Here is a 15,104-nt window from a genome sequence, read left to right on the forward strand (position 1 = left end):
TCCTCACTTCCATAAACGCTGTGAATTCCTCTAATGGAGAACAGGACGATGTGGTGGTACTAAAAAAATGGTCAGACTACTTAACATAATACTGCTAAAAAAGGAGGGAGGACAGAGACTAGTTTGATTACTACTAAGACCTTTGAGGAAGCTTCCCTCACCCCATAAATTATATCCTTTCTTTTCTTTAGCTACACAGTATTAAGAATCTAAGGAAACTTTAACACTCATAATTGAAGTTATGGAACTAAGAGCACTAAGACATCCAGTGCATGGATAACTTGAAATACTTTTGAGCTCATTCATCCCTTCAATACCTTTACTGGGACCCTCAAAAAGAGGGAAATAAATTATACGGTAATGGCAAAATGGCTAGCTGGTCAAGCAACTGGTTACCCTGTCCTCACAGGGACATAGTTGGACACATTTCCCAGAATCTCTTCCAGTTAGACAGGCCATACAACTAAGTTTTGTCCAAAGGAACATGGGCAAGGGATATGTACAACTATCCTGGCCTGACCCATACAAATTTTCCACATGCACTTTCCCCTCTTCCCCTACAGGCTCCTTCAACAGAGAAGACACTGTAAACTGGGAGAACGGCAGAGCTCTCAGGTGGAAGGAGCCTGGGTCTCAGATGACTGTGGAAAACTGTCCACTGACCTGAAACATCCACACTGGACTTTACATGAGAGAGAAATAACCTTGGAAATGTTACACAACTGGGTCCCATTGTCCTTATGTCAAGGACTTTCAACAATGCCTGATCAAGAGTAAAAGCTCAATAAATATTAGCTTTCATTTTTATGGGAAACAAAGTTTACTTCTTCTTCATTTCCTTCTTTCTCTTGGGCAGAGTGGAGCACAGGGACCACGGGGATTAGTGAAAAGCACTTAGCTGCACTGAACCAGTTACAAAATACTAACTGGTATACTGGTACGTTTAAGTAAAGCAACACTGTAACAGGAACTCAAACAGAAACAACATTTTCTTCTGGATTCCAAGCATTAACTTTTAGGACTGGTCTCTTGCTAAAACACTCAAATCTAATAAAAGATGTAAAATACAAAAAGACAGTGATACTCCCTTCTCCCTTTGTCCCCTTGATATCAAGCATTTGGAGATATTCTAAAAGTTCTGACAACCCACATCATTTCTATGGTTTCAGATTGACATAAAATTTGTAAAGAATACTTTGTGATGTTACATTACTTAACTGATACACTTTAATAATAGTCATACTCAACTTTTATTGATTTTACATAAACAGCTTAGAGAATGCCTTTGGAAACCATGTTTTCCCAACGTATTTATGTTACAACACATGACATTTCTTTATGAAAGTATCTGTTAAATCTTTTTGCAGAGGGAGTGGGGAAAAATGAAGAAGGAGGAGGGGAAATAAGATTTCAAAACTAATCTTCAGTGATAGGCCTAAATATTTGGCAATTATTTCCTTTTATAGAAAATCACAGGATTGTAACTTTGAAACATACCAAAAGTGCAGTGCATCAATTTAATTTAAAAAACCAGTGTGTCTAATATATTCTTTGGGCATCAAATTTCCCTTTCTAAATATAATCAGGGTCATACGATTTTACACTTACTAAATAATGGTTGAAAACAATAACCATCAAAATCTTTAAATAATCCCAGATCTGGATTAAATCATGGTAGTATTAATATTTTCTAAAATTCCAATTTATTTGTTTATCAGTAAAACGTAACAGTTGACAATGTCTCCAGAGAATAAGTTTTCTATGTGTAGGAAGACAATAATCTTATAACACCTGCTATTAATCAGGTCACTGAGCTACTAATACATTATATCACGATATTTTTTCACACTGATTTTTCCACTTCAACAAAGTACAAGTAGTTGTTATCATACCAATTCTGAGTACTTAATCATTCCTGAAACAAGGAACCATCTTCATATTCGTACTTCTTTGTTATGGTGTTTAGTCTTGATATCATTAAGCACAATGAATTTTACTTAATGAATATGGATGAATTAAGGCAAAAGGACATAACCTAGTCCCCTCAATAATTTATCCTCTACCTTTTAAAAAACTGTTGTTGAGGCTATACAAATTACAGATCTACTGGCCGGAAAGACACAGCTTCTCCCTTAGACCAACATTCAGTATTTTGAGCACGAGGTTAAAGTCATGGTGTTCACGGCAGGTTCCCTTGTTCTACCATTGTGGTCGTTCCTCACCTGTACCCACAATACTGATTTTCAAATGATACTGTTCACTTGCTATGCGTCCTGGCTGTAGATTATTTTCCTTGATTAAAAATATTTAATAATTGGGCAATAATCTACTCAGTTTTTTTAAACTCTCCATTGAATAATTTTTCATTTTTACAACCACTTACTGCATGGCTGTTGCGGTTTTCTTCTGTCATCTTCTTCACATAATTAAGTGGTCCGTTCCCTTCAAAGGAGGAGGGATTTTTGAATGAGCCTCCAATTCTATCCCACAATGTGAAATACTGTCCATAGTTATAGTCAAAGAGCATGTGGTGGTCTGTATGATGAGCTGAGCCATTAATAAATGGCCTGAAGATACGGGGAACACGAAAATCACCATCATGAATAGAAATTGTCCAGATATTGACCAAGACGTACAAACCTAAATAAACTACCTTGTGCAATGGGAAGATAAATGGGTATATGTGGTAAGGTAGACCCTGAAGGAAGCCATCCAGAGGATGAAAAGCATGACTTGCAAATGGAGTTGGAATCTTCCAGATATGATGAGGTTTGTGTAAGTGCTACAGAAGAAAAGAAGACCATATTAATGCCACAGACTTTACCCAGTGCAACAACTGACTTAGCTTTTCATGCTCATGGTGTGAGAAATGACCTAACTAAAAAAGTCCCTTTGAATTTAGCAAATTACTTTATAAAATTCCCTCCCCTTCTTTACCCCAAGACAGTAAGATTTTAACACAGCCCCTCCAGACCCATAAAGAAGGATACAAACAAAATGTATCTTGTACCTGTCATGACTAAGGCTACTTAGGTATTTAATAAGTTAGGGAAAATTCTTGAAAATAGAGACAGGATTTATAATTATACATTGCTGAAATGTGTATTTTCTCTCTTCCCCTACAAATGACCCTACCTTATTACCTTATATACAAGTCTATGATGAAGGCCTCTGTGAATCCAGTAGATCAGCATGTCAGTGAAAAAGAGAAAGGACAGTACACTAGCAATGAATCGAAACCAGCCTACAAGAGACAACAGGATATGGCAGAATCAAGATTCAGCGCCCAGGATCAGAGTTTACTTTTGACATGTCCATCTAAGAAGACGAAATTTGATCCTAGACATAAACCCTGTAAACTATCTGCTTTGGTTAATTCAGTACATCACAACCTCCATCTCCCTTGACTCTCTGGGATCTGCTCATTTCCCTCTCACAAAAACTTGAAGCATCCCACCTACAATATTTCTTCATTAAACTATGAGGATATTTATGAAACAGAAAGAGTAAACCCCTATGGCATCTTTATCATTTAAATGTTGGAGAATAGTGCTATTTATTTTTTCTTCATATTAATCATCATAGAACATATCTTTACATATTAACTCCCCTGCTTAGAATTTTATTTTCCCTTGAAATACTGTAAGCCTAGCATTTACTCCATAACCCAACCCCTTCTGATCTTTCCAACCTCATATGCTCGTGTACTAACCAGGCTGGTTCACTCAATATCCTCCCAACATCTTCAAAGTCTTACCTCTATACTTTTACTCAAACTATCTAGAATGCCCTCTCTCCTTTTATTTTTATTCATATTTTGATCCACTTTCCAAGGCCGAGCCAATTCAGCACACTGGTGTGTAATTTTTGTTCCCTCCCTTAAATAACTAACCTCTTACTTGCTGACACCAGCAAGCTTGGATTCCAGTCCCAGACCCACCACTTATTTGTTAAGTGAGCTTGGCAAGTTACTGAAATTCTCTGTACACTTAATTTACTCACCTATAAAAGGAGCATCGTAATAGTGCCTATCTCATAGAGTTAATAGAATAAAATGGATTGGTAACACGTGAAAAGCTTAGAACTGAAGTTGGTACATATCAACAATAAATGTTAACTATGATTCTTACTTTCTAATACTAGATACTAGAAATGTATCTTGATGAGATAATTCCAGAATTTCACAAAATTTTAGTTTAGTCACTGTAGTACTGTTTATAATAGAAAACCAAGAAAAACCTAAAGGTCTAAAAATTACGGGTCATTTAAATAAACTATGGATATCTATACAATGCAATACTATAAATATATACTGTATAACGTCAATATTTATTGACATGAAAATATGGGCATAAACACTGCTAAGAGAAAAAAATCAGAGTTCAAACCAGTATGCATAGTAAGGGTTTCAATTCTGTAATGTAAATAACGAAGTACTACAGGCATAGAAAAGAGAAAGAATATACATCAAAAGAGTTACAGTTTCCAGGTAGCAGAATGATGGATTTTTTTAAAAAATCGGTGTTTTCTGATTTTTTATAAATATCATGTACTACCTGAGCTTTTTTTCCAGATGTTTGAATTCAATAAAGATAATAGGAAACAAATTCAAGGCTCTAGCTCTGATCATGCCAATCTTCCCCTGGGCACAATTTCATCTACAACAAAGACTTTAAAGAAGCAGATTTGGTTCTTTAGAGAAACCCATCTGTTCCAGACATTTACACTATACACTCACCGTATGGAAACTCCTCTATGCTGTCATACAGTTTGCTGTAACCTCTCACCTCTAGCAGGAACACTGAGACCGTGGGGAGGCTTATCCATGGCACTGACTGGACAGAATGCATAATCTCTCGATAGACTTGGTTCTGAAAATGAAGTTTCCAATATTTACAAACCATAAAATCTATGGTAAACAAAACTAGCATAAAATTGTTCTGGACTGGATTTTTAAAATCTCTTTTATATGAAGGAGCTTACCTCCAAATTGCTTCTACTGAAGTGTTACTATGTGGGCGTGGGTGTATAAGAAAAACATTTCTTTTGTATGAAGCAAATGCAACAAATATTTTAGATTCTGAAACTTTTTTTCCTTCCCACAAAATCCCTATTCCAAAGTTCTATTTACAGAATAATCAGTTCTTTCATAATTAACTTTCATACTCAATCCTCTCTATTTTTTTTCAGTCCTTGTAGTGACTGACAAATACAAATAACAGAAAAGTGATTGTAAACAAGTCTGAATTTACTGAGTTTGGATTATCTGGTCAAAAAATATATACATAGTAAAAGCATATTTCAGTTTGTGAAAGTCAAATATCAAAACAATTACACAAATGTATACATTTATTTATTTATCACTATCAGCAAAGAAATTCTCATCTATGTATCTAGCAAGACCAGGCTTACAGTTTAAAAAAAAAAAAAAAAAAAGGGGCTTCCCTGGTGGCACAGTGGTTAAGAATCCGCCTGCCAATGCAGGGGACACGGGTTCGAGCCCTGGTCTGGGAAGATCCCACACGCCGCGGAGCAACTAAGCCCGTGCGCCACAACTACTGAGCCTGAGCTCTAGAGCCCGCAAGCCACAACTACTGAGCCCGTGTGCCACAACTACTGAAGCCTGTGCACCTAGAGCCCGTGCTCCGCAACAGGAGAAGCCACCACAATGAGAAGCCAGCGCACCGCAACTAACAGTAGCCCCCGCTCACCGCCAACTAGAGAAAGCCTGTGCACAGCAACGAAGACCCAATACAGCCAAAAATAAATAAATTAAAAAAAAAAAAAACCTCAAAAAAAACTTAAAAAAAATTACAACTTACTTATCTGTTTAAATTAAATTAAAGAAAAGAAAGAGGGGATTAGCCTTTCCAAAAATATCTAACCCATTTGGGGCTGTTTTCAGAAACTCCAAAAAGATTAAAACCAGTTTAATCTGAAAATCTCACAAATACATATTGTTATTTTTACTGTAATAATTAAAAAATAGGTAAGAAAATCACTTACCTTTAAAAATTGTGGGTGTTTCATTAATGAATGATCATAGACAAAATAATAACTCAGCGTTGCGAATAAGAAATAAAGGATATAAGCACCGAGATTTGTTATAATCAGGAGACTGACAGCTTGTCGGAAGATGCTGTCCTCTGGCCATGTGGCTGGATATATGTATGGTGTAAAAAAATAATAATCTGCAGCATTGAGTACAAGATCCATCTTAGCCCCTAAAGGATAAACATGTACAAAAATTATTTACCCATGTTGACATTTCTCAAAGCAAAAAATTTTCAGAAAAACTATATATAAAGTTCCTGCCTTCATAAGTATATGTAGTACAAGTCTGCTGCTACCAGAATTCACTAAATGCCATCTCTAGAGCCAGAAGGATCTTCAAAGTCATCTCTAGTTCAGTCTCTTGATATAATACATAGCAACACTGAAGTTCAGTTAGAGAAACTGAGGCCCATGAAGTTTCTTCTCCAAGGTCAAGCTGAAAGGTGGCATAAGTCCAGATCTAATTGCACCTTAGTGTTCTCTTCCACTATGTCCTATTGCCATAGGACATGGCAAGAGTAAACATGGCAAATAGTAAAGATGTGGAACACAGGGCACTAGGTACTCAGGCATATGGTTTACTCCTTCAGCTGCAAGTTTCAGCAGCATCTTTCTCCTAAAAGGACTCATATTTCAGAGATTTTTGCTTCAATGCTGAGACTTAAGATGAATTCCCTAAAAGGTATCTATTCTGTGACTGTAACCAAAGAAGTCAGGGACTATCTATTCTCGTGACTAACCCTAACTCTCATTGACAGAACAAAGGGAGATGTATTCTTGGCAGTGACAAATAGAATACATTTATTCCTCACCTCCCTCTCCTCCCCACCCCAGTCAGGGGCTGGCAAACTGTGGCCCACGGGCCGAACCCAGGGCCTGTTTCTGTAAAGTAGCTTTGTTGGAACACAGCTATGTCCAGGTGTGTTTATGCTGTCTATGGCTGCTTCTCTGTACTACAAAGTCAGGGCTGAGTCACAGCAATAGACAGCATGGCTCACAAAGCCGAAAACGTTTATTATCTAGCCCTTTAAAAGGAAAGTTTGCCAACTCCTGTTCCAGATGCTTAAACTTTGAAAAACTTTAGTCGATTCTATATTCATGATCCTGAATCTAGTTCAACAACTTCATGGTCAGCTTCTGTGAGCTGACCACTGACTCTATCATTTAGGATCTACTTTCTCCTTCTTCACTGCACTGTTTGTAGTGGGAAATGTGTCCTGTATTCCAAACACCTCTCATCTATAATTAAAACTTTTGAACAACAACAATAACAAAAAACCAGTCTGAAAATTGCCACTGGGTTTTTAGTCTCTTAAAATCAAATTCTAGAAGCTCTTTATTTATTAGGGTGTTTAGCCCCTTGTTTGTGATATGAGTTGCAAGCATTTTTTCTCACATTGACATGGAAAGAAATTTTTAATCAACTAATGCAGATATTGACATACATCCTTCATCATATATTGCTAATTCACTCAAACAACAATTAAATATAAAGCACCGCACTAGGTGATGAGCATACAAAGATTAAAAAGATATAGTCTATAAATCCACGTTCAAGGTTAGGCAACTATAGAAATGAATAGTTACATCAATATGACAAGCGCTATAATAAAGGTATATATATGCAAATTGTGTGAAATCAGAAAAGACAACACAACTACCTCAGCTTACGACAGAAGGCTGTATAGTGAAGAATTTTGATTTGGGCTTTGAAGAACATTACCAGAAAAAAAAAAAAAAAAAGGTTAGGAATAGCTATTTCAAGTAGAAATAACAACTGCAAAGGCATGGAAAGGTCATGGTCCATTCATGGTTCAAGGGATGTGGCCCATTAGGAATATATCGTACTGATGAGAAGCAGGGAGACTAGGTTACTCCTGAGGTAGACTAACCTAGAGAAGATGATCGCCTGACCCCAGGCAAGAGCTGTGAGAATAGACACATTCATCAGAGACTTGGCAAGTGAGATAACCCATGGGACTTGATAACTGATTAGATACTGGAGTGTGAAAGAAGAAAAAAATCTACTGGGAATTTGGTACTAGCAGATGCAAACTATTATATATAGAACGGATAAACAACAAGCTCCTACTGTATAGCACAGGGAACTATATTCAATATCCTGTAATAAACCATAATGGAAAAGAATATGAAAAAGGATATACATATGTATAACTAAATCACTTTGCTGTATACCAGAAACTAACAAAACATTGTAAATCAACTATACTTCAATTAAAAAAAAAAGAAAGAAATCTATGTTGATTGTGAGATTTTACCTTGCCTGAATGGATGGTGATGCTATGATAATCAAAATTGGGAATACTGTGGAGCTAGCAGACTTGGGTGCAACAGGGACTTTGAGGGTGCGAGGAAGGATGGGTTCAGTTTGGGTCTTTTAAAAAAATTTTTAATTAATTAATTTATTTTGGCTGAGTTGGGTCTTCGTTGCTGCGCGCGGGCTTTCTTTAGTTGCGGGGAGCAGGGGCTACTCTTCATTGCGGTGCACGGGCTTCTCATTGCGGTGGCTTCTCCTGTTGTGGAGCAGGGGCTCCAGTTGTGTGGGCTTCAACAGTTGTGGCACGTGGGCTCAGTAGTTGTGGAGCACAGGCTTAGTTGCTCCGCAGCCTGTGGGATCTTCCCTGACCAGGGCTCGAACCCGTGTCCCATGCATTGGCAGGTGGATTCTTAACCTCTGTGCCACCAGGGAAGTCCCTAGCTTGGGTCTTAAGTCTACTTGCTGTGGCTCATCTGGGCTCCTAGGCGAGAGCAGTAGACTACATGCAAATATGAATCTGAAGTTCAAAAGGGAGCCTAGTAGTATCACAACAGTTGAAGCCATAAAGGATGGAGCAGCAGGTTAAGTACATAAAGTAATACCAGAAACATAAACAATGAAGAAGAACCCAACAATTCAAAAGAATATTGCTATACCACTAAAGGTTGGTAAGAGTTGGTAAACTAGTCTTGCATGTTACCTATAGTGCCAACAGCCATAATTCCATATAGTATTTGGGACAGCACCGTGTAGCCAAAAATAACTCAAACGTTAACCATGAATCTTCTTTATTCAACCTTTAATATCCGATGTAAGTGAAAACTTTAATAAGATCTCAGTCCTTAATTATAAAAAAACTCTTTAATTTTGCTTTTAACTGAAGACCATGTGAGTTGTGTTGATTTGCATATGCCCTGTACGTAACTGCTGTGACAGTAAACCAGCACCTAGAAGGGAGGAGGGAATGAACCTCCGTCCATCTGGAGGCAGTTGAGATACTGTGAGATGAAACCTGTTGTTAAGTGTTTTCAGATTTTGGTTTCAATTAATTCTATTTGTGGGATGTAGTAATTAGGTATTCACAAATATATTGCTGTAATTTCTGACATCTAACATAAAAAAAGTTTGAAATCGCTAACAATTACCATCTCAAAACTGCAATTCAATTTTGAAGTTTATATTCAAACCCACATCTGTGAAATGGAGAAAGCACATCTACTTTACAGAATTGTTCTAAGATTTAGAGACGAAGTACATAGTGGTGTGGTACTATCTGACATGGGGAAGCTCATCAACAAATAGGAGCTATTATTACTACTGTTACAGGAACCAAAGCTGGGCCCAAATCACTTTAACCTATAGTAGAAACAGATGTCATTTGATGTTTTAAAGAAATAACTGTTCATTTCTAATATCAATATTTACTGTATATGAGGTATTGTAAATATTAACTCATTTAACCCTCTCAAGATACACCCTAAAAGTCAGGTGCTAGTATTATTCTTGTCTTATAAGAAAGCTGGACACAGAAAATTCCCAGAGTCATCAAGTAAATAAATGCTGGAGAAGGGATTCAGTCACTCCCTGGCTGGTTGCAAAATCCATGGACTTGAACCAAGTTCTACTGCTTCTTCATTAGTATCTCTTCAGCTCCTTAAATTCTCAGTGACTCTACAAACTCACATACTTCTGCACAGAATTTTTTTTTTTTAATTTTTAATTTTTTGGCTGCATTGGGTCTTTGTTGCTGCGCGTGGGCTTTCTCTGGTTGCGGTGAACGGGGGCTACTCTTTGTTGCAGTGCTCGGGTTTTGCATGGTGGTGGCTTCTCTTGTTGTGGTTGTGGAGCACGGGCTCTAAGTGCACCGGCTTCAGTAGTTGCAGCATGTGGGCTTAGTAGTTGCGGCACGCAGGCCCTAGAGCACGCAGGCTTCAGTAGTTGAGGCGCGTGGGCTCAGTAGTTGTGGCTCGTGGGCTCTAGAGCGCAGGCTCAGCAGTTATGACACATGGGCTTAGTTGCTCCACGGCATGTGGGATCTTCTGGGACCAGGGCTCGAACCTGTGTCCCCTGCATTGGCAGGTGGATTCTCAACCACTGTGCCACCAGGGAAGCCCATTTTGCATATAATTTTAAGGGGTTTATATCCACTAAAGTCAGGGGCTCTACAGACCCTAAGTTAAGTACCCCTAACAAATAGAAACTTAGTTTATTTTACTTTGGCTGAAACAAAGAAACCTTTTCTTAAAACATAGTTATCAACAAAACACAATTAGGCTTAAAATGACTTGAGTCATTCTGCTTTACTTTAAAAGTATAGATAATATACTGTTAGTATAATAGCTAACATTTAGTGAAAACCAGGTATTACTTAAAAAGCACTTTTTATGTATCATCTCGCTTGATTCTCACAACTATATGAGGTAGATACTTCTATAACCCCCATTTTAAAGATAGGGAAAATGAAGGCAGGAATATTTAAATAAGTTGTTAACTAATGTAACAATAACAAATAACAAGTAACAGCTGGGATGTATATTCCAGAGCCCGTTCTCCTAGCTACTACATTGTAATATCTAGGTGTAAGCATGCAGATGGGGAATTCTGATTATCCCATGTTAATTATATTACATAATGAATGGGAAAGCACTCTGTAAATGAGCAAGGGTCATGTATTTATTTTTAGGTGCTTATCATTAGAAACTTAAAAAGAAAAAAAATCAATGGTGATATAAAGACAGGTAACCTACAGGTAGTTATAAAGTTGTTATCACCTACAGGTGATATAAAGACAGGTGGTTTGGCTACCACAAACTTTCCAGTTTGGAAACTTATCTCCTATACCACCTGCAAATTTGCTCTGCTGTTACACAGGGATGCTAGCAGACACGATTCTTCCTATTAGGATGCTAAACTAATAGATTATTTCCCTTTCCTTCTTGTCTTCTCAAACCGTGGATTGTTGTCCCTCCGTCCTAATTACACTGCAGTAACTGGGGCTTGCTTCAACCTAATTCCTTTGCTGCTTGAAAGAAAAAAAAAATCCCCTCAAGAACAGAGGGAAATCCGTCGCAAAATGCTTTATTAGTGTTCAGTGGACAAACTTGCCTTGGATAAGAGATCTCCAATAGCCAGTATCAAACATTTCATTTTTTTCAGGCCCATCCACATGTCTGTTTCTTTCACCTCTCCCTGTGCCCTGACATACCCCCGCTCTGTCCGGGCAGAGGCCCCTAATCTGGAGGTCTCTGGCGGCAACCAGCCTCCCGCCAGCCCCGGCCAGCGCGCGTGCCCTGCGTCCCGCAGGCTCCCCATCACAGCCGCCGCCTAGCCGCTTGTTTTCAGGACACCCGGCTACCTGGTGTCTGTCTCTGCTAACCGTCTCTGCTAACCGTCTCTGCTAACAGTCAGCGCAGGAGTCCTCAGGTCAAGTTTCGCAGACAGAACCCCAGAGTCAGCCTAGTGCCTTACATCTAGGAGGCAGTCAACGAACGCCTGCGGGAAACTGAAGAAGGGGGCAGACGCACTCTCAACTTCCCCACCTGGGTCTTGCCTTAGTCTCTCCACCCCCTTTTCCTCCTCTTCTCTCGCTTCCAGCCCAGGTGTATTCCCTCATTTCCCCGCCCCCCTGTCATCCCTACCTAGAGAGGGTCCGCCGCCGGCTGCCGATTCGGTTCCTGCGGTGCCCCGGCTGCTCCAGCCACTGGACCGCGTCTGTCAGCAAGCAGGCAAGGTCTGGAAGGGCGTAGCCTGACCCCACGCTCGGGGCGACCGGCGCCGCCAACCAATCAGAGGCCGGCGGCATAAGCCGATATGACGGCAGATCGCGTGACTTGGCCGCGAGGGGCTCTCCGCGGTCACGTGGGCGCCGCGCGCTCCGACACGCCCCCGTTTCGTGCCCGGGAACTGAAGGGAAGAGAGGACCTGATTTAGGTACTAAGGTGGTGGAGGGTGGAGTTTCAGGTTGTATTTGTTTCTTTGCTTTTTCACTGGTGCTGGTGTGTGTAGCTCAAAGTCTTGTACTGAGCAGGTTTACGTTATTTATGCAAACAATCCTTGCTCTGCCTTGAGGGAACTAGATGATACTTCTTTTGAAATGCACGTTGGAAGCATTTTCTACTTAAGAGAAGGAGGCGCAAATACTTGTTAGACAACTTAGTAATACGTATTTCTCAACCCCAGCCTGCGCTTTTCTATAACACAGAATGGCTAGAATTTGACTGAACCAGTTTAGGTAGGTGTTGAAATGCCAGAAACCTTTTCATAGTACAGATAAAGCAGATCTATGCAGACTAAACGGGAGTATCTGTAGATTCCTAGAGGTTTGCTTCTGCGCGCGTGTGTGGTTTTTATTTTTGTCGTTGTTAGCTTTTCTAAATATGAATTGCAGTGGTCACACTTGTAAGTAAACCTTTCTGGAAGTCTCAGAGGAGTGGTTCTCAAAGTCCAACCAGCAGTGTCCAACAAATTTAGAGTTTCCTGGAAACACAAGTTCTTGGGAGCCACCTCAGACCTGCTAGATTAGAAACTCTGGGAGGACCCCAGGAAGCTGGGTTTAACAAACCCTGGATTGATACCCATGTTTGATAAAGTTTGGGAACCACAGTTCTAGTGAATTTGACCATCAGAAGAAAATCCGAAGAAAGTCCTTTGATTTTGTTCCCTCTAGAGTGATAGATAGAAGAAAATCCCGTAAAGTGAGAGATGACTAACGTTAGAAAAGAATATTTGTTTCCTTATAGGATCATCTGAAGTGCTGCAGTGTAAGGAGATAAATTATTAGACTCTAATCATGAAAACCTTTTATATGAGTATTGTTTTAAATATCTGTGGCTTGCCTCCTACTTTCTTTTTTTAAATTAACATATATTAGTTTCAGATGTACAATATAATGGCTTGATATTTGTATATATTGTAAAATTACCTCCTACTTTCTAATTCACATTTCTTCACTTTTGTTTCCTTTGTTATTGTTCTTATTTCATCCTTTAATTTTTGTGATTAAGATTTTTACGTTCATTTCTGGGGAAAATTAAAATGTGGTTTAAAGGTGTTTAGCTAGTACAAAGTTTCCAGATTTGTGATTACTGTAGGGTAAAGCTCGCCTGCGTGGTTGGTTAGTCTACAAGTATATTTATCCCCTTTACTTGAATTAACTTCAGATTAAAAAGAATAACAGACTTCTCTTGAAAGATTGGGAAATTATGTTACATAAATTAATAGATTTATGAAAGGTTGGGAAATTAAATTACATAAATTGATAAAATTTGAGTCTGCCAAGAAAAAGAATTGTTGTTTCTATGAAAACTAAGAAGAATGCTTCAGAAAGACCAGATAAGGATGAATGCTAATAAAATACACATCGAATTGGGTGTGGGTCAGGTGGTTATAAAAGTCTGGAGAAATTTTTAAAGATATGTGCATTTTGTTGTATATTTATTTCCTTCTCAATTTTAGAAGTGTCTTCGTCACATTATCCAAGCATGTTTAAATTTTATATCAAGTATTTATCTCCCCCTCCTCAGTAAAATACTTGTTGGTTTTCTGATCGTACTACTGCTATTTCCTTTACTAATAGTTAAGGTAAACATTCCAGAGTGGTTTTTTGATGAAATATTTAAAAATGATCTCCCATGTAGGGGATTGAGAGGTATAAACTATTTATTATGTATAAAATAAGCTACAAGGATATATTGTACAATGCAAGGAACATAGCCAATATTTTTAATAACTATAAATGAAGTATAACCTTTAAAAATCACGAATCACAATATTGTACACCTATAACATAGAATATTGTACATCAACTATACTTCAATTTAAAAAATAAATAAATACATTATATGCATAGAATCACATTACTTATAAGTAACACAGAACTGTTGACAAGAAATTAATACTAAAATTAACTAAATTTAGACCTTAAAAAAATTATCTCCCATAATAGGAATTCTACTGCCTCATAATTTTTAGCATCAGATACACAGAACATATATCTTCTGTGTATCGAAATATCTCATCATATTAGGAAGACATTTCTTGTACTTTTTTTTCCCTCTGACTTCTGTTGTCCACAGTGGAGAGCATACCTCAATTTCGTTTTTTTACTGAAATGTTTTTGCCTAATTAGAAACTGAAACTAGAGAGTTACTTATTGAGTCAATCTTTTTCTCAGGTGTTGTCTTCTCAGATTTTTATTGTCAAAAGCATTTCTTGCATGCCTGCTAAGAAAAGACCTTTGTACTCAATGCTCTGTGAAGTACTACTGCAGAGCATACGGAAAGCTCTGGAATGTTTAGGATAATATGTACCATGACTTCTCATATTTCTGCACTGTGGTATCCCTTATGCCCAAGAAGAAGGTGTAAAGGAAGATGAACAAGCAGCAGCAACAACAATTACAGTAATATTAGCAGCAGTAAGCATATGTATAGAATTGTTTAGTACAAAAACACGGATAGAATGATTGGTAAAGAAGTAAAGTCAGTGACATTAAGATTACTTTTGGTTGTGCAAGCTTAGTTTTTTTTTTTTTATTTATTTTTTTATTTTTTAATAGACCTTTATTGGAGTAGAATCGCTTCACAGTACTGTGTTAGTTTCTGTCGCACAACAAAGCGAATCCCCATATGCACACACCACATCCCCTCCCTCTTGAGCCTCCCTCCCACCCTCGCTATCCCACCCCTCTAGGTCATTGCAAAGCACCGAGCCCATCTCCCTGTGCTATGCTGCTGCTTCCCACCAGCCAATTACTTTACACGTGGTAGTGTAT

General features: G+C 38.3%; 1 protein-coding gene and 1 long non-coding RNA gene across 2 annotated transcripts in view; one reads left to right on the forward strand and one right to left on the reverse strand.

The window, feature by feature from the left end:
* Positions 1–1,231: 1,231 nt before the first annotated feature.
* On the reverse strand, positions 1,232–12,083 carry SC5D (sterol-C5-desaturase). The gene is made up of 5 exons (XM_032640632.1): positions 11,971–12,083; positions 6,007–6,224; positions 4,739–4,871; positions 3,144–3,244; positions 1,232–2,782 (listed from the first exon to the last, which is right to left on the reverse strand). The coding sequence occupies exons 2-5, from the start codon at positions 6,214–6,216 to the stop codon at positions 2,327–2,329; spliced, it is 900 nt and encodes a 299-aa protein (XP_032496523.1). The 5' UTR covers positions 6,217–6,224; positions 11,971–12,083; the 3' UTR covers positions 1,232–2,326.
* A 115-nt stretch (positions 12,084–12,198) lies between these two features.
* LOC116758029 overlaps positions 12,199–15,104 on the forward strand; it is an 80,977-nt gene continuing 78,071 nt past the window's right edge. Inside the window, exon 1 of the long non-coding RNA XR_004351129.1 lies at positions 12,199–12,262. This is a non-coding gene — a long non-coding RNA (uncharacterized LOC116758029). The remainder of the gene's footprint in view (positions 12,263–15,104) is intronic.

The sequence above is a fragment of the Phocoena sinus genome, chromosome 8, assembly GCF_008692025.1.
Source record: "Phocoena sinus isolate mPhoSin1 chromosome 8, mPhoSin1.pri, whole genome shotgun sequence".
Taxonomy (NCBI): domain Eukaryota; kingdom Metazoa; phylum Chordata; class Mammalia; order Artiodactyla; family Phocoenidae; genus Phocoena; species Phocoena sinus.